Genomic DNA, 20270 nt, shown 5'->3' on the forward strand with positions numbered 1-20270 from the left:
ACTATCTTCTAATTTTTATTATTCCTTCTAGTTTTTTACTGATTTTGATCTTTGATTTGTAGTCTGATTGTATGAAGACAGTTAATTCTGAAGTGGTTCTCAATGTAAAAATAATCATTTTCTCTCTGTAAAAATATAATCAATTCTTTTTCTGAATGTAAGCTTTTTGATGCTTGCCATATCAGCACCACCTAACTTTCATCCTAAAGAAAGTATTCATGCCATAAAGACAAATGGCTTTTGGATAGTCTATAAACTTTTGACCTATCTCATTTCTTACTTTTGAACTATACACCTTTACCTCAGAGGGAAATTATTTTATTTTGAATATTTTATTAAAATTTTTTTACATCACTGTGTTTTCAATATAGTCTTTCTTCTCACCCTGCTTCACCCCATCCCCATCTTAAGTCTACCTTCAGAGATCCATACATTACAACAAAGAGTAAAAGAAAGAAAAAAAAAGTTTAGCAAAACTAACCAATACATCAGTGGAATCTTTTAAGTCACATATCCCTAATTCCCAATATACTTCAAATTATGCATAGTAATTCCTATGCTCCCTTTCCTCTCTGGTTCCTTTCTGAAATTTGTTCTGTTCTTTTGCTTATTTTTAATAGTTCATTGATGTTCTTTTCTTCCCTTTTAAATGTTATCATCAAAATAAAATTAATTTAATTTCTGATTTTAAAACTCCCAATACTTATGGCTTCTTATGAAAAACTCCATCAGGTGATTATTATATATGATTCTCTAAAGATCATATAATTAGATTACTGCTTATTAAAATGTGACATGTCTTAGAATACAGTGATAGAATAGTCCATATATAAAGTACATATTGATAAAATTTTATGAACAGTAAATTTTACATAGAAATTATGTCTTTAAAATTTTTATGTAAACTTTGCTAACATAAGTTGCAAGAGCAAAATATAATATTGCCAAGATGATCACAGTTTCCATTATTGAACTGTTATTTTTACAGTGAACTATAAGCCAAAATTAACACAACATGCCATGTCTTTGATTTAACTACTATATGGTGATTAATTCTTATGACTGATTTTTTAGTAGAATTCACAGATGGTAAGCTATTTTATTTCATTTCAGCATTCACTAAATAAGTTTTTTGTACTATATAATAATTTAAAAGCTGCTGATTTATAGAACTAAAAATATAGCAAACATCTTTAAAAGATTACTATGTTTGCTAATGTAGATTGGGATGTAAAGAAAATTTTAAGTAATGTTCTAAAGTGTCTTAGAGAAACTCAATTGCTTTTTGTATAATATTTTATATATTAGAGAAACTGCTTTTATCATATATGCTCAATATATATTTATACAATTCTTATTGCCTTTGCCAGTAAAAATGAAAACTAAAGAAATGAATTAATGTTGGTTCTTGAGGTTCTTTTACAATAGAAGTAGTCAATTACCACACTTCAATAAATAGTCTTTAGAAATTATCAAAACAGTGATAATGTAAGATACTAAAAATTATTTTCATATACTCTTACTTCTTTATATAACAGCAAAAAACCCCATAAACTGTATGACATGCATAGTCATGTTTGACATGTAGTCCTAATTTTTGGTTCTTCTTTGAAAGTCCATTGATGACAGAATAGGGACTAGACCTGTGATTTCTCAGTGAGAGAAAATTCCTGGATGAGGAAACTCTCAAGAGCAGTACCTTCTCTTCGACTTAGTTTAGAAAGTTGCCTAGAGCAAAGTTAAATGACTTGCTCAGATCTGCATAGCCAATATGTAATAGGTGCCTGCCTTGCACAAGTCTTTTTGGTTCCAAGGATGATGCTTTATCCACTATGCACACAAAGACAAAATTATGACCTGATTTTTTTGGTAGAATTGATATAAACAATTTCCCATACATTAAAGAAGATCTACATGAATTTGATATATTAATTATTTTAAGAATATACTTTCTAAAATATATTAAAATATTCTATAAACATTTTATTTTCACATTTTCATATTTATTTCACATTTTTTGAATCAGCTAGAAAGAAGTAAACAGAATATTCAATGCAAAGGGGGAGATGATCAAAATAATGGAGATATCATAGTTTCACTTTCTGACTGAAAGGGAGCAGAGATGGGATTGAGAGGAACAAAGGAGATGCAGTTGTGAGGGAATCTTTTCATCTGAAACAGATTCAGGCTGGAAGCATAGGGATGACACCATCTATAGCCTTACTTGTGTTTTCAGGGTCTTTCTGAATGCAAGGAAGAAACAAGTTGCCCACTTTATTTCTCTCCTTCAAGATGGAAGGAGATGGATATATGCTGCTCTCAAACCTCTCTCTCCTACGTACTTTTTTTTTTAGGTTTTTGCAGGACAAATGGGGTTAAGTGGCTTGCCCAAGGCCACACAGCTAGGTAATTATTAAGTGTCTGAGACCGGATTTGAACCCAGGTACTCCTGACTCCAAGGCTGATGCTTTATCCACTACGCCACCTAGCTGCCCTCTCCTACATACTTTTCCAGAACATTACAAAACAATTTGTCACCTACTCATATAGCTTCCCTGAGTTTCTCTATATGACATTTGCTGTGTACCCTAAATCAAGGTGTTTGTCCATCTGCCTATTTCTATATATGTAGATAAGTATCTATAACTTTGGGTGGCAGATGGTATATTAAAATAATGCTATTAATTCATCAAAAATAAGATATGGTTGTATTTTCTGTTAATGATGATAAGGGAAGGGGAAAAGTAAGGGAAAAGTGCTAAGCACTGTAACAATTCTTGTTTTATCTTTATAAGAACTCTGGAAGGTATATGTTATCATTGCATTAAAAATTTTTTTTGCAATTTTACAAATTTACAATTGTACAATAATTCATTTATGTAATAACAATTAAGGAAACTGAGGCAGAGGTAAAGTAATTTGTCCAGAGTCACACAGCTATTAAGTTTCTGAGGCAGAATATGAACTTTGGTCTTCTTGACTCTAGGTCCAGAGCTCTATCCATTGGACACCTGCTTTTCTCTAAGTTTATGTTCATCTAATATTCTTTTGCAAAGTCTTTCTGGTGACTGTGAAAATATATTTTCCAGGCTGTTTAAGTGAACTTAATTTTGCATTTTTGGTAATAGTTAATATAAATTAATACTTGAAAATAGAGCTTCATATTGAATGTCTATTTTTCCTTCTCTATATTCCTACAGCACTTTAGTTGTATCACTCACATGACATTTATCAGATATTCCCTAGTGTTGTAGTTATTTTGGTACATGTTTTATGTTCTTTATCTAATTATAAATTTATTGAGCACAAAGACTAGGTATCTTTGGTACTTTTGTATCATATGTTTATAATTTTTAATGAATAAATCTTAAGGTGATAACTGATTACCAATTTCAGAACTATCATATATGTTCAATATAAATTTATACAGTTCTTACTGCCATTCAGTGAACATTTAAATACTTGGGAGAGCATTTGACATAATTCTTTTGATTTGGGGAAGTCCTGTTAATTTCCTGACTGTTATTTTCAATCTATGACTTTTATTACTTCACCTCTATGAGGTTTGATGTCCTTGTGTGAGGTTCGACAAGATGACTTAAATTTCAACTAATTATCTAATAATAGGGAAGCTGAGAATGTTAGAAGTCAAGTGGCTTAACCAAGCAATTAAGTGGCTAAAATAAGACTAGAATTCAGATTTCCTCATGATCCTCAATATTGTGCCATATTTTATAAAAAAAAATTTCCTTTTGGTTTCCTTGTCATGCTCCTGTTCCCTGCTTTCCAGGATCCCTTTATGGGCTGATCTTTCCTCAACAGTAGTAAGCTCCTTATTACAAGGCCTGTCTGTTGGCTTATATTTGTACCTTCAGAGTTTAGTACAATGACTGATACATAATAATTGCATAATAAAAATTCGCAGTCATTTCTTGAAATATACTAAAGATTTTTAGAATGAAGAAGCACAGTTACGGAAAAAAGGTATGAGTCAATATACTGATTTGAGTCATGTCTTTTTAACATGTTTACCACTTTTTTTCTCAACAAGAGGCATTTTTTCCATTTGGTGTTTTTTCTCCTCAAATAACGTGCATTATCTTGAAACCACAGGAAGAAATATCAGGTGATAGCAAAATATGGGCATAGCTCTTACATTTAGGCTAGTTTGAGATGAAAATAAAAAGAAAACAGAAATGATCATTGGAAAAATGTTCAGAACAATGACCAAAACAGCTTATTTGACTAACTCCAAGTGTTATATACAGCAATCTACCTTCTATATATTTTACCCTAAAAAAGAAGCTCAGGGATACTAAGAAGGTACAGTTAAAGAGAATATTTCCAAATTAGCTTCCCCTACCAAAAGGATGTTTTTTTGAGCTGGTATGTGTTCAAAAAATGCAAATTCATTTTTATTAACCACAATGCAGTTTTAATATATTATTATAAAGAAATAGAACAATAGTTGTAGGAACTTACTATATTAATCTATAACTCCAATATCTTAAAGGGAATCCCATAATATAAACTTAAGCCAGAACCCTTGGGGAAGTAGGATTCTTTGGGAAATTTCACAAAAACTAAACTATAAATTATTTTTTCATTTTCTTCTTGTTCACTCTTAAAAAGGGACAGACTTTTTTCTTGTTTTGCCTTCTCTCAGGTAGGCATCTTTGCTCATATCATATTTCCATGTCTACAATTGTCTCTTTCATTCTGACTATTCAAGTCCTTCTCATTCTTGAAGAATGAAGTCAAGTGTGATCTACTCCATAAAGACTTCCTCAATTCTATTAGTGATCCTAAATGATAATTTTCTTTCCAAATTTATTTGGATCTTTCCATTGCAAGTTACCAGATCTTCATTATTTCGAAGTAATTTATCTCATAGGAGATTGTAAGCTTCTTGAGAAAAGTTGACTTCTATCTATCTTTGCGCACCTGTACTTACTTAACACAGTACTTTGTAAAGGGTATGATGAATATTACTAACATTTTTTTGAAAAAGGATTAGAACTTAATAGAAAATTAATTTCAGCAAGGCAGAGTTAATACTGCATAAATCTTTTTTTTAAAAGATTTTTTGAAGGCAATGGGGTTAAGTGGCTTGCCCAAGGCCACACGGCTAGGTAATTATTAAGTGTCTGAGGTCGGATTTGAACCCAGGTACTCCTGACTCCAAGGCCAGTGCTCTATTCACTGCGCCACCTAGCTGCCCCCTATACTGCATAAATCTTGACTAAATAGTTCCAGAAAATTGGGATATAATGATGAATAAGCAGATCTAAGTGAAAGTAGTGGTAGAACACCAGGGACTTCTGCAATAATGGAATCTAACCTGAAAACTAAATTGCCAGTTCTATAATTTCCTTTATCCTCAGAAAAAAAAAAAGAAAAAGATCAAGATCTGGAAAGAATATTAGAAATCACAGAATCCAACCATCCTAATGTTACAAATGAAGGAACTGAGGCACAAAGATATTGAGTGATATGCCCAAGTTTGGAGTTATAGTGAGTGTCTGAGGCCAAATCTGCACTCAAAAATTCCTCAGGTCTAGTCTTCTATCTAAGGCAGGATTTCAACTCAAATTATTCTGACCACAAGTCTAATGCCTTACTTGCCATACCATTCTTTCTACACCAAGGGATTATATTCAGATAGTAGGATAGTTAGTTTGCTCAGTTACTTTTTTCTGTGAACATGCTGCCCTTTAGGACAAGGTTAGTTTGGTAACCACAACAAATAATTCAAACAACTGTAATGCTTGAAAGAACATGCAAAGCAAATTATAGCAATGAAATTTTCAGCTGTAGAGCTGAGTAATGAGAAAATGATGAAGCCTTTTAGCTGGTGAGTGGCTATGAAGGTTAGAGACACCCACCTATGTTCTTAATAATAATCCCAAATGGGATCTACTTGCAATACAAATTCCTTGTCAATACTGTTAAAGGATGGAACAAATACACGTGAGCAACACAGAATTTAATTTAGTTGATTGTAAACTCAGGTTTACTTATTATCCCTTTGAAATCTCATTATGTGATCACAAACAACTTAACAGCTCTTCTGAAGATTTTGAGTTGCCCATGGCTCTGCCAAGGCAGTCATTTAGGACTGATTCAGTGAGAAAAGTGCAAAATCAAAATACCATCATCAAACTTTTGTAATACATTTGTATGGCTTTGGACCAAGAGGATTTCTCTTAAATGTGTTACTTCAAACAAAGTGAAATTTTTTGAGGGGTGTCAGAGTTGAAGGATACATTTTCCATAAGCTTAATTATAATTATGACCTAAGTGTACCCTTATTGATTTCAGACAACAAGAATGCAGAGCATAGTAGAAATCATAGAAGAAAACAAAGGAATACAGAAAGGAACATAAAGAACTAAGTTGTTAAATTTTATATATATACACACACATATAAACATATGTACATATATTTCTTTTAAAAAGTCACAGAAAGTCAGTTACTTACATAAGCCTCTTTCTTGTTCTTTTTCTTTGTGCTTATTGATAATTACTAAATACAAAATAAAATGCATTTTTTTTTAAAAGAAAAAACACTCACCTAAGAAGCAGGAGAACTAGGTTCTATCTTTTATTCTGCTACCAGTTTGCTGTGTGTGACCTTAGGCATTTAAAATGGACCATCTTTTTTGGTTTTTAAAATAGTTTTTTTTTTATTTTTATCTTTTGTTTTTGCATGTTATGTTCCTACTCCTACCCTCTCCTAGAAAGCAAATCCTTATAATAAAGTACAAAAGAAAAAAAGAGGAGGGAATGTTCTGTAAAACTAGCTAGCATATTAAAATACTCTGTCATCTTATGCAGTATTCCACATAAAATGGTCCCTACTTTTTCAAATAGGAGGAAAGCATTTCTCATATATCTTCTTCTTAAGTTTGCAGCATTTAGTTTAGTATTGTTTTTTGTTATTGTTCTTTCATTTGTTGCAATCATTGTAAAGATACTACTGTAGCCATTCTACTATTTTCTGGATTCTGTGTATTTTACTTTGCATTAGTTTATAAAAATCATTTCATGCTTCTCTGCACTCATCATATTTTTCATGCCTTAGAATACAGTAATAGTCTATTCCATTCATCTATCACAATTTGTTTATGTAATAATTTGATTTTCTCTGGACTCTTTTCTAGAAATAATGGTGTGTTTCTTTACTATATTATGTTTAAGATTCAATAACCTAGCTTTCATTATTGATTCTTTTTTATTTTAGGTTTTTTCAAGGCAAATGGGGTTACGTGGCTTGCCCAAGGCCACACAGCTAGGTAATTATTAAGTGTCTGAGGCCGGATTTGAACCCAGGTACTCCTGACTCCAGGGCCGGTGCTTTATCCACTACGCCACCTAACAGCTCCCATTATCGATTCTAAAAGGTTCCCTGAAGTATTTTTATTGTTCTTTGCTAGACACTCCAACTCTTCCATATTTTTGTTAACATTGTTTCTTCAAAAAATGTTATCTTTAATAGATGACACTGAGGTGGCTAGGTGGCACAATGAATAGAGCACCAGCCCTGGAGAGAGGAGTACCTGAGTTCAAATCCAGCCTCAGACACTTAATAATTACCTAGCTGTGTGGCCTTGGGCTAGCTACTTAACCCCAGTGCCTTGCAAAAAAAAAAAAAAAAGATGACACTAATTTCCTTTTCTCTGGCAACATTAGGCAAGAATATTTGCTTATAACAGAGTAGAACCTTTCCAACATACCATCCTAGTCAATAAAGGTTAACCATTACAGTTCTAATTACAAGTGGATACAGGAATCCTACAACATTTTTCTGGGTCTTCTAGTATAATTCCACTTTTTTTTAAAAAAAAGATTTTATTTATTTTGAATTTTACAATTTTTTTCCCTAATCTTACTTCCCCCCCCACCCCACAGAAGGCAATTTGCCAGTCTTTACATTGTTTCCATGGTATACATTGATCCAAATTGTAATTCCACTTTTTAGTTGGGTTTCTTCAAACCTCAGAAAACTTTTGACTATTTATTCATATTTTTTCATGAATAAAATTCATTTATTGATGTTCATATCTTTAGAATTCCAATGGTAGAATTCTTTTACTCATTATATTCAACATTTGCACTTCACTTCTTAATCTATATTTACTTTTAACAGTATTCTAAGATAAGAGAAATTAAATCTATAAATTTAAAGATTATACTTTCAATTTCCATTACATTTAACAAAAATATTCTGAGGATCATATATTTGGAAGGCCTGCAGAATTCATCAAACCCATCTTCCTTCAATTTACAGGTATAAGAATGGGGTTCTTCCTTGACCACTGTAATCAATGAATGAATGTGATGAAGTTTAAAATGTGCAAACAAGGTATGTTTTTAAGCTGTGAGTCTCTTGGGGTCAAAAAAGTAAGCCAATAGGCTGAGAGGATTAATCATGGCCATTTGCCCTCAGTCAAGGCAGTCTACTGGTGTATTCAGTGACCTAAACTGGTGATGGAAGATTTCAGGTTTAAAGGTGAGGGATTACAGTTGGAACCAAGCCCTGAGAGGAAACTGCTTCTAGTGGAAAAACAAAGTTTTACTTTTTTCTCCCTTCTTCCTTCCCTTTCCCCTTTAAGTGACCTACTTCATCTGAGGGAAGGGACCAAAAGAAGACAATACATTCAATTAAAAACAAAAAGAGTCACACCAAGGACAAACACAAAGATGTCAAAAGCAACCTCCCTCAAGGATCTTGACCTCCTTGAACCAGGAAAAGAATGCTGGCTATCCCGTCAAGAAGCCCCCCTCCAATAACCTGAGTTGGGGGTTTACCCTAATGGCCACACATATTCTCTACCCGTGAGCCTCATTACCACTCTACTTGAAATTTAAGCCTATTCTTCCTTTGGATTTTGGTGTTATGAGAGAATATACTCTAGGCTTTTGGGGAGAAATGTTTTATACCAACAGTTATTAGTATAACTGTTCCTAGCCAAAAGCTAATTGAGGTTATTGGGTGAATGATAAATGGGAAGCACATTGGGGAGGGCCATTTTAGTACTAGAAACTCAAAACTCTTGGGATTATCCGTGGAATCCTGAGAACCTTGTTCTGTTAAAGTGAAGGAAGGTTAGGGGTAGGGGAAGGAAGCCTTGAAGGGTGCATTACACAGAACTGAGGCCTAAAGAGATGAAATGATCTGACCAGGGTCACAAAACCAGGAAGTAGCTCAAGTGTAATACAATATTTAACACTATATCACTAGCTTTCTAAATTATACTGTATCATTTTTTATTTTAGTATTCTTGATTGACCTTGAATCTTAAAAATAAGCTCAAAATCCACTTTCTTAGGCCCAGACTATTAAATATTGTCTTTATCCTGCATCCAAGCAGCACCTATGAAACCCATTTTGTACTTCATAATTAACTTGTAAACTTTCAGTATCAATATAAGTATTCTGAAGTTAATTTTTTGTTGATATAATTTCTATTTACTAAGCTCTATACTTTAGTATAGGTGACAGTAATTATATCATATTTCTCAGGACATTGACATTAGAGAAGACTTTGTTGATCATCTGATTTAATTTCCTAATTGTACAGATGAGTAAACTGAGGCTCAAAGATGTAACATGATTTGTTCAACATTAACTAGTGACAGAACTGAGACTATAAGCCACTAGTAGCTACTTAATATTCAGTCAATGATAGCTAATCAATCAGTGGTGCTACCTAACATATTTCAGATTTATTTTGCATACACTTTGCAAAACTTGAATAATATTATAAGACTAGGCTGTCAGGTTACCAAGGTCAATAAAGAGGAAGTTACCATTTACTTGTTCTCAGTCCCTCCACTACCTAGCCTAATGGCACAGATTCATTTCATGACCAAGGTTTTTTCCTATTATTATTTATTTTTATTATTAGTGTTTTATTAGGTTCCTGCTATCATAACTTCCTGTAGTCTTGAAGGATGTTCTAATTCTAGGCCTTATGCAGAAGAATATCAAAAGAACTTCATTTGTAGCTTCCTCCTTTCCCCTAGTCCCTGATAATAGCAAACCCACTTCTCAAGTGTTTTATTGGGGATTTACTATGTAGAATTAAAGGGAAACATAAAAGGAAGGTTTACAACAATGAATGACTGAAAGAAGAAAGAGTAACATTATGCTCATTCTTTTTTTTAAATTTATTTTTTACTTTTTTTTAAGGTAATAGGGTTAAGTGACTTGCCTAGTGTCCACAGGTAGGAAATTTTAAGTGTCTGAGGCCAGATTTGAACTCGGGTCCTCCTGACTCCAGGGCTGGTGCTCTATCCATTGCATCACCTAGCTGCCCCTGCTCAATTCTTTCTTTCTTTTTTTTTTTTGTTCAATTCTTTGTAATAGAATATGTGAATATGTGGCCTACTCTACCTCCGACCTACTTTATACTTGCCAAGTCTTGGCCTTGATGAAGATGATGATTGCTAACATTTATTTTATACTATTAGATGTAAAAAGCACTTTACACATGTTATCTCATTTGATCCTCACAATAATCCTGTGAGGAAGGTAGTTCGACCCATTTGAAATGAGGAAACTAAGGCAGACTGAGGTTAAATGGCTTGTCCAGGCTAACACAGGTATGAAGTATCTGAGATAGGATTTGAACTTAGGTCTTCCTGACTCTAGATCCTCCACTCTATCTACTAAGCCATCTAACTGCCCTTGGAAGTAATTTAATTCTCTTACCTTGGCTTTGGCTGGTCAGGGTTGTTAAATCTCAACTTTTCAGAATCTATTTAATTAGCTTTTAATTACAGAGTACATAAGTCTGGGCTTAGTCAAATCTTTTGCCAATACCTTTTGTTGTTGCTTAGTCATTCACAGGCTCTCTCTATCTTATTCCCCAAACTTTAGAAATTACCCTTCTGCTAAACTCATGGGAAGAAAGGAATCTTCCTTTTCTGAATTCCATTCCAGAATCCAAGGGTTTAAGGCTTAAAGTAAGTTCCTCCTAGAATACCCCTAGTTTGGCTGAGTTTCCAAAGCAGAATCTTTTTGTCCAGTACAAGCCATCAACTGTCAGGGGTTGAATGTGGAAGGCTTAATAATTTACAGTTCATGGGCTATACTCTTAAAATCATGCTCCAGATCATCCCTTCCTCTGCTACTCCTTTCTAGTGCTGCAGAAAGAAATACTGAATGCAATCCTATTCAGTACGATTGGCAATTCATTAAGTACTAGGCAATTTAGTTTATAGCCCTACTATTTCAAAGCCAGCATTTCTAAATCTATCAAGGACAGAGAACATTTTTAGTGAACCTTGAAAGAAAGAAAGACGTTCAGAAAAAGAAAGTAGAGATAAAATGTTTCCTTTTTTGAGGCTAACATCATATTATCTCTACTAGCCAAAGATATCAGTTGTGAAAATAAATGCTTAGTGTGTCATAGAGTTTATATATATCATGAGTTATGTATAACTGATTTAAAGAGGTATAAGATACTCAAATCTGATTTAATTATTTTAAAATATCATTTTAATCCTCCAGAATTTTTTTTAACTTCCACATTTCACAAAACTTTTCTATTTTGTTTTTTTCTTGAATATCTTTTCCCCAGTAAATACAAAGAAAGATGTAAAATAAGAATTACAAATACACACACACACACACACACACACACACACACACACACACACACACACACACACACACACACACACACACACACACACATACCTGGAAGTAACTGCCTCCATGAATTCATCCAAAAAGTCATCATAATCACTTCCTCTCACTCTTTTCTGCCTCAGTCCAATATATAAAGGATCTTTAAGCAATTCCTATTAAGAGAAAAAATATTGGTTAAGTAAACAATATAGTAGTTTGGCATTTGTTCTGGATACATGTAGCTCGAAGGACAAGTCATCAGCATCTCTTAATTTTACTTTTATCACAGGATTGTTTTTGCAAAGTGCTTTGTAAATTTTCATTCTTATTCTTATTTTGAGAGATAGCTAGGGTGGTAACAGAGAGAAAAGCACTGGACCAAGAACACTGGACCTAGAGTTTGGAAGGCCTGATTTCAAATCTAACCTCAAAAATAGAGTTTACCAGGTTGACCCTAAAAAAATTATCTTGATTTTTCTGAGTTTCCTTATCTATAAGATGGAAATAATAATAGTACCTACCCAATATTTATAAAGTTCTTTATATACTTTAAAGTGCTACCTATATAAACATTAGAAGCTAGATGGCACAGTGGATAGAGTACCGACCTCGGAATCAGGAGTATAGGAGTTTGAATCCAGCCTTTGACTCTTACTAGCTGTGTGACTTTGGGCAAGTAACTTAATCCTGATTGCCCTGCATCCAGGGCGATCTCCAGTTTTCCTGATTCATATCTGGCCACTGGACCCAGATGACTCTGGAGGAGAGAGTGAAGCTGATGATTTAGCACAGTACCCTGTCACTCAAATCCAATTCATGTGTTTATCATGGCATCACCTCCCTGATGTTGAAAATTAAGGATGTACATCAGCTATTATTATTATTATAATCTAAAAAAGAACTAGGACAATACCCTGCTGTTTAAGAGTTAACTTGTCTAGTATACTTTTATTTATGTATACAAGTAGAAAAAAATAGCTTAAAACAATAAACTCTTCCAGATAATAGTAGTAAGACTCTTGTCAAAGCCCCTGGCACAATAGTGGATGACTGACAAATGCTTATTCCCTTCCTATTATAATCTAAAGGAAATGGAAGGGATCAACATTACTGTTTGATGTTGGGGGGAAATGAAGTAATTATAAATGCAGATTTTACAAACAGAAAAAAGTCTTTTATCTGGAAGAAAAGGAAGGATACTCTTAATAGGAGGAAGAAAACAAGTGTTTATTAAGCAGATAATGTGAGCCAGGCTCTGTGCTAAGTGTGTGAAAAGTAATTCCATTTGACCACAAGAACTCTGAAAGCGACCCTGGTGCTACTGTTACTGTCATAATTTTACAGTTAGGGAAATTGAGGCAAGACGAGATTATATGCCTTGCAAAGAGTCACATAACTCATAAGTACCTGAGGCTGGATTTGAACTCATGTCTTCCTGAGTCCAGGCTCAAAACTCTGTCTACTCTGCCACCCAGACAACTCTTGAATAATTTTTTTTTTTTTAGGTTTTTGCAAGGCAATGGAGTTAAGTGGCTTGCCCAAGGCCATACAGTTAGGTAATTATTAAGTGTCTGAAGCTGGATTTGAACTCAGGTACTCCTGATTCCAGGGCCGGTGCTCTATCCACTGTGCAACCTAGCTGTCCAAGACTTTATTTTCAAAACAAACAAAATCTAAATGGTTTATGTGGGTCTTTTTTTTTAAGATGAAATAGATCAGATAATATGACACATTTCATATTGAACAACCATGCTATTCTTAGAAGTGAAACTTGTCAAGAAAACTCCAAGATTTCAAGCATTATAGAAAGTTAAAATTTACATGTCATTTAATTTTTCAAAAGTATAATAGATAACTTACTATGGCAGTAATCCACAAAATTGTAGGCCCTAAATAGTAAAGCTTTTATGTTAGATTGCATTTCATCTGAATTGAATATAGCAAAACACATAGGGTTTTCAGAAAGATGACCAAGAAAGAACTTGCAAGAGAATCAAGAATCTGCTAACAAAGCAATTTATATGCCAAAGCCAAAAAAAAAAAAAAAAGGTTAAAGAAGGGATCGAGTCTTAAGAGCTCTCTGATAAAACTCATAAGCTAAGGACTCTAACTAAACTTTCCAGAGACAGAACCCATAAAGGGACACAGTGAGGCAGTTCTCCTACTCACGGTAACCTGGAAAAGAGCAGAAAGGCTCTGCTCCCCGGGGTTGGAGGGGTGGTCCGCCAGAGTCAGAGTAAAAGAACTTCAGCCTCCCGGAGGCAGCCCCAGGGCACTGGGAGCCACGGCTCACAGCAGCAGGGGAGTCTCCTGAGCTACACCCCGGGGAGGACCTGGCACAAAGTGGGGGAACAGCAGAGGACCTCTGCCAGAGCGATCATGTGGAGCCCAGCCCTCAGGGCACACAGCCAGCAGCTTGGTCTTTCTGCAGCCCAGAGCAGAAACAGAAGGAGGCGGAGCCCGTAAGCAGGAGCCCCCAGGGCATGAGCCCATTGACCTGAGGGAGGGGAGTGAAGAGAGACTGCAGAGCTCTGCCCTCTTCCCCTGGAACAGGACTCTGGTGCTCTGACCACATTCAGATCCTGATTGCAGTCTAGGCCCCCCCATAGAACAGCAGGCCCCCCCCCACCTCAGCCCCGTGGCAGAGGGGGGCACTTATGGTCATTCACAGACCAGGAGGGAGGACAGAGCCTCACACACTGAGACCCTTGTGGGAGTGTCCCAAAAGCTCAGGAAGCACCCCAAAACCAGGCCCAGGCTGGGAAAATGAGCAAGCAGAGAAATAAGAGTAAAACCATTGAGAAATATTTTGCAAATGAGCCCAAGAAGGATCAAAATACGCACTCTAAAGATGAGAAAGCACAAGCTCCTGCATCCAAAGACTCCAAGAAAAACAGAAATTGGGCTCAGGCTATGACAGAGTTCAAAAAAGACTTTGAAAATCAAATGAGGGAATTGGAAGAAAAACTGGGAAAAGAAAGGAGACGCAGGAAAAAACAAGAAATGAAGTCAGCAGCTTAGTCAAGGAAATCCAAAAAAAAAAAAAAGCTGAAGAAAATAGCATGCTAAAAACCAGCTTAGATCAAATGGATAAAACAGTTGAAAAAGTTATTGAGGAGAAGAATGCTTTAAAAAGCAAAATTGGCCAGATGGAAAAAGAGATAAGAAAACTCTCTGAGGAGAACAAATCCTTCAGACAAAGAATAGAATTCAGGGAGATTGATGAATTTACCAGAAATCAGGAATCAATACTTCAAAACCCAAAAAAATGAAAAATTAGAGGAAAATGTGAAATAATATCTCATTGAAAAAAAACAACTGATATGGAAAACAGACTTAGGAAAGATAATTTAAAAATTATTGGAATACCTGAAAGTCATGATCAGGAAAAGAGCCTTGACATCATTTTCAAAGAATTACTACAGGAAAATTGCCCTGATATTCTAGAAGCAGAGGGCAAAATAGAAATGGAGAGAATCCACTAATCCCCCTGAGAAAGAGATCCCAAAAAACCAACCCCTAGGAATATTATAGCCAAGTTCCAGAACTCCCAAGTCAAAGAGAAAATATTACAAGCAGCCAGAAGGACACAGTTCAAATATCGTGGAGCTGCAGTCAGAATCACACAGGACTTAGCAGCAGCTACATTGGAAAGCTTGTAGGGCTTGGAATACAATATACTGGAAGGCAAAAGAGCTTAGAATGCAGCCAAGAATGAACTACCCAGCAAGGCTGAATGTTCTCTTCCAGGGAAAAAGACGGACTTTCAATGAACCAGGGGAATTTCAAATGTTCCTTTTGGAATGGCCAGAGCTGAACAGAAGGTTTGATCTTCACATACAGGACTCAGGTGAAGCATAGAGATGGGAGGAGAGGGGGGGAATATGAGGGACTTAATGAGGATGAACTGCACGTATAGAAAAATGATACTGATAATATTCATATGAACCTTCTCAGTTAATAGAGCAGGTAGAGGGAGCTTTTATAGTTGAAGCACAGGAGAAAGCTGAATTCGAAGATAAAATATGGTGTAAAATGGAGTCAATAGAAAAAAAGGGAAATGGAATGGGAGAAAGAAAAAGGAGAGGGAGAATAGTCCAAGATATTTCACATAATAAGATTTTTTTTTTATTACAATGAGCTATTGAAATGATATGGAAGGGGGGAGGCAAGGGGGAATGAGGGAACCTTTGCTCTCATCAGAGATGGCTAGGAGAGGAAACAGCAAATATACTCAATGGGGTATAGACATGTGGTGTAAGAAGGAGGGGGGAACAGGGGGAAGGGGTGGAGATGTGAATAAAGGAGGAGAGGATGGACCATGGGGGGACAGTGTTCAGATATAACACATTTTCTTTCTTACTTCTTGCAAGGGGCTGGGATTGGAAGGCCTGCCCAGGACCATAGGGCCAGGTGGATTCTGAGCCTAAGGGGTGGTATGGGGGCTCAGGGCTTCTTGGCCCCAGGACCAGGGATCTGTCTGCTGCGCCACTCAGCTACCCTACAGCAGAGTCAGAATGAAAGGAGAGAGAAAATATAGTACATGGTAGTGGAGAAATAAGAAAGGAGGGAGTTGCGATCAGCAATGGCAACGTTGGAAAAATATGGAAGTAACTTTTGTGATGGACTTATAGTGAGATCCACCCATGACAGAGTTGTTGGTGTTGGAACAAAGACTGAAGCACATTTTTTGTTATTATTATTTGGGGGAGGGTGCAGGGCAAGTGGGGCTGGGTGGCCTGCCTGGGGCCACATAGCAGGGTGATCTTTGTGTGTCTGGGGCCGGATTTGGACCCCCGTGCTCCTGGGTCAAGGGCCAATGCTCTGTCTGCCACCCAGCCACCCCTACTATTATTGCTATTTTATTTTATTTTGGGGCTTTTCCCCCCTTCTTTTTGGTTTTTGCAGGGCAGTGGGGATTGGGTGCCTTGCATGTCACAGGGCTGGGTGATTGTTGGGTTTACAAGGCTGGAAATGGATTCGGGTGCTCGTGGCTCCAGGGCTGGTGCTTCATCCATTGCGCCACCTGGCCATGCCTACAATTATTACTATTATTTTTTTAATTTTAATTTTTTTTCTCTCCCCTTTACTTTTTTCACCCAAGCAAGTCTATCTATATTCATGGGGGGGTATTTTGTTTACTTGTAAAAAAGAATATTTTATTAATGTAAAAACAATTTGTACAAAATGAGAATAAAAAATAAATTTTAAAAAAAAGAAAAAAGAAGGTTAAATAATTTCTAGAGAAAATTGCTTCTCAGAATAGGAAGAAATAATGATCAACTATATAGTATAATTCTTTTTGGTTTGAGGTGTCTGCTTAGGTCCATTCTAACTGAAAAACTTGTAATCCTATTTGGTTAAAAGTTAAGCACTCAAATGGAACTGTAGGGATAGAACAAATAAAAAAAACATTTGAAAATAAAATTTTTAAGGAAAAATGAGAAAAGTGAGGAATGACATTGATTTGGAAATAATAGATGAGAATAAGGGAGGACAGAAGAGGAAGGACATGAGTAATGCCACTGTAACACTTTTATCTAGGATAGCAAGACATGAATAAGTTGAAAAAATAAACATAACATGTAAGAGTAGAAACAGTAATTCTGTTCAGTGTTAAACATGTGAATAGAATCATAGATTTCCAAGTGCAAAATAATGGTACTAGATTGGTACTAGTAACAGTAAAGGAAATTGTGTTCCTTAGTGATAAACCAAATAATAGTCTATGTAGATGAAAAGCTAAATTTGGCAATTACAACATTGAACATAAAAATTGAATATCTACTATACAATGTAACAGATGTAAGAAATGTAAGAATTATTTTAAAACAAATTGAACAATATGTTGTCTAAAAGAAAATGCCTAAATTGAGGGGATGGAATAAAATTTCTTATGTTTCAGTTGACATCAGAAAATCAGGAATTGTAGTCTTGATAATAGGTATTTAAATTAGAAATTATTTTGAAACATGAGAATTATGCTGAAGATAACAACTGAAAAAACAGAAGGATAAGTTTAAACATATCTAACAGTATAAAAATAATACTTTAAAAGCAACATTAACTAAATTTCAGAAAGAATTAGATAGAAAAGAAATAAGATACTTCAACAACCTAACAAATTATGAATCAAAGATAAAAAGATAAAAATAAGAACATAAAACATTACAGATTGGCAAGCTTTTGGCTTTCAACATGTAGCATTAGGGGAAAAAAACTTTTCAAATTAATTACAGAATATGACTATGAAAGAAAGATGTATATCATATTAGGCCCTATACAAGTCATCTTGGTTTTCTATTTGCTATTCCTATCTGACAAATTAAGATAGCTTCACAAATAACTCTAATTTAAAGATGACCATAATATCGAATGGTAGATCAGTAAATGAATTCAATGCAAAATAGCAATGAATTTCCCATGAAAATGTAATCAACTTAATAGTCATTAGTTTTTAATTGACTGAACATTGGGCAGATATACAAAAAAACACAATTAGGTCAACAATGTATATAATTCAACCCCATTCAAAGCACAACTCCACTGAAGCCTGGAGATTCTTTTCCAGCTCAGTGCAAGTGATTTCAAAAGTGATGCAATTCAGCAAGAATAACCAAAAAATTCTTTTATGCTGTTGTTTGGAGTAATATATTGTAAACCCAAATATCACATAAAAGTAGAAAACACTCAACAGCTGAAAAGGACACTAGCCATTTGAAGCTCTCAATCATTCAGCTAATTCTTTTCAAAGAATAAATAAGCCCATTCAGGCTTACTCTATTTAGAACACAAAGTGAAAGCTAGAGCTGAATTTTTAATATCTCATTAACTAATGTTTGAACATCTTGAGAGACTAAGATATTTACTAATGAGTGTTTTACGGTTTCAAAAAGTTATCACTAAGAAAAAAAATCCTATAGAATAACAACATATGTCAGGTGAACATAGTGACTGAAATCCCCATCTGACAAAAGATAAGTACTTGAATCCCATCTGTTTTAAGTTTCATTATGTTTTGTTCTTTTGTAACCTTAATTTCCTTCATAATACACCTCTCTTTTTTCCTATGAAAGATATTCCTCTGGGGAAGCCAAGTGCCACTTAAAGATGGAAAAAAATTAAATATGGGGCTCTTATAATATAAGGTCATAAAGATAATTACATTAATGCAAAATTCCAGTTAAATTAATTGAGGTGGCTCAGTGGATAGAGCACTGGCCCTGGAGTCAGGAGGATCTGAGATCAAATCCAACCTCAGACATTTAAATGATTACTCAGCTGTGTGACCGTGAGCACTGACTTGCAAAAACCAAGAAAAAAGAAAAAGAAATAATGGATCAAAATAAAAAAGACTAAAAAAAAAGAAAGGGAAAACAAAATACCTGGTATATAGAACAATAGAGCTGGAAAACACATCAAGGAGAGATAATTTAGAAATCATTGTACTTAATTTAGAAATCATTTACTTCCCAAAACCATTAGTTAAAAAAATACTGTAAGAATCCAGAAAAAAGCAGTTCAAGTAAAAGGATCACCCAAGACCTTGGATGATCTAGGAATACTGTGTTCCAAAAGGCAAAAGAGATAGTTTTTAATCTAAGAATAATTGACTCTGACAAGTTGAATGTTTTGACGTATTAGGGAAATGGAACTCTAATAGAAGGCTTTTGAAAAACATCTCCATTGAAAAGATCAAAGTTAAGTAGGAACTCTGAAATGGAAATGTAAGAGTCAAGAAAAACTTAGTTTTTCAGTTGAAGACATGTTGGGACAAGAAAAGAGGAGAATTAACAATATTGTTTTGAAACAGAAGACAACTGAAGACTATTTTCAGTGCACAGAGGACAGAGAAGGACCTTCAGAAGGATACAAAAATAAGATAGAAGTTTTTGCAAGTAAAGTGTGAAATTTAATACACTTTGCATACTTTCCTTTACAAAAGTAGTATGGAATGATTTTCAGAGTTTCATATACAATCCCTTTTTGTACACACACACACACACACATATATATATATGTGCTCTTATTTGCTGTTTAAAATTAAAACAAGATGAAAATGAGCATAGGGAAAAAAGAGAAACTCCCTATTTTCCACGGAGGAAACAAATTTAGGTTAGTTATATATTCTGTTAGTCCCTATATCTTAGAATTCAGACCCTTATCAGAGATAATGACATAAATTTGTCCCCTAATTCCTTTCTTATTCAAGTTATATTAAGGTAACTTATATAAACCGTTAAGGTAAATGCTTTTTAATTTCATGTGATGAGTACTTTTTTTTTTATGATCCGCTCTATCTCTTGTTTGGTTTAAAATTATCCCTCTAGACAGAGGTGTGAAAGGTGCCAAATCTTGTTCTTTACCATTTTTATTATATGGCCTTCAGTAGTTAGATACTTTATGAATTTTGTGCTTATTGTGACATATATTGTTAACTACTCATATGCACAAAATTCTGGCCAAATCCATTTCCAGTATTCTCCAGCAGTTCTTGTCAAACGGGGACTTCTTCCCCAAGTAATTTATGTCTTTGGGCTGATCAATCACTTGGTTGAATCCAGTTGTTCTGATACTTAATGTATCTTTGGGGCAGAGTGAGTAGTAGGAGTTGTTTTCAACAGAGTTAAAC

General features: G+C 34.8%; 1 protein-coding gene across 4 annotated transcripts in view; it reads right to left on the reverse strand.

The window, feature by feature from the left end:
- Positions 1-20270, reverse strand: part of ME1 (malic enzyme 1) — a 271839-nt gene that overhangs the window by 111938 nt on the left and 139631 nt on the right. For all 4 annotated transcript variants that reach the window (XM_074187083.1, XM_074187082.1, XM_074187084.1 and 1 more), the window contains one exon: positions 11708-11811. In XM_074187083.1, coding sequence (XP_074043184.1) covers positions 11708-11811 — 104 coding nt within the window. The remainder of the gene's footprint in view (positions 1-11707; positions 11812-20270) is intronic.

The sequence above is a fragment of the Macrotis lagotis genome, chromosome 5, assembly GCF_037893015.1.
Source record: "Macrotis lagotis isolate mMagLag1 chromosome 5, bilby.v1.9.chrom.fasta, whole genome shotgun sequence".
NCBI lineage: Eukaryota > Metazoa > Chordata > Mammalia > Peramelemorphia > Peramelidae > Macrotis > Macrotis lagotis.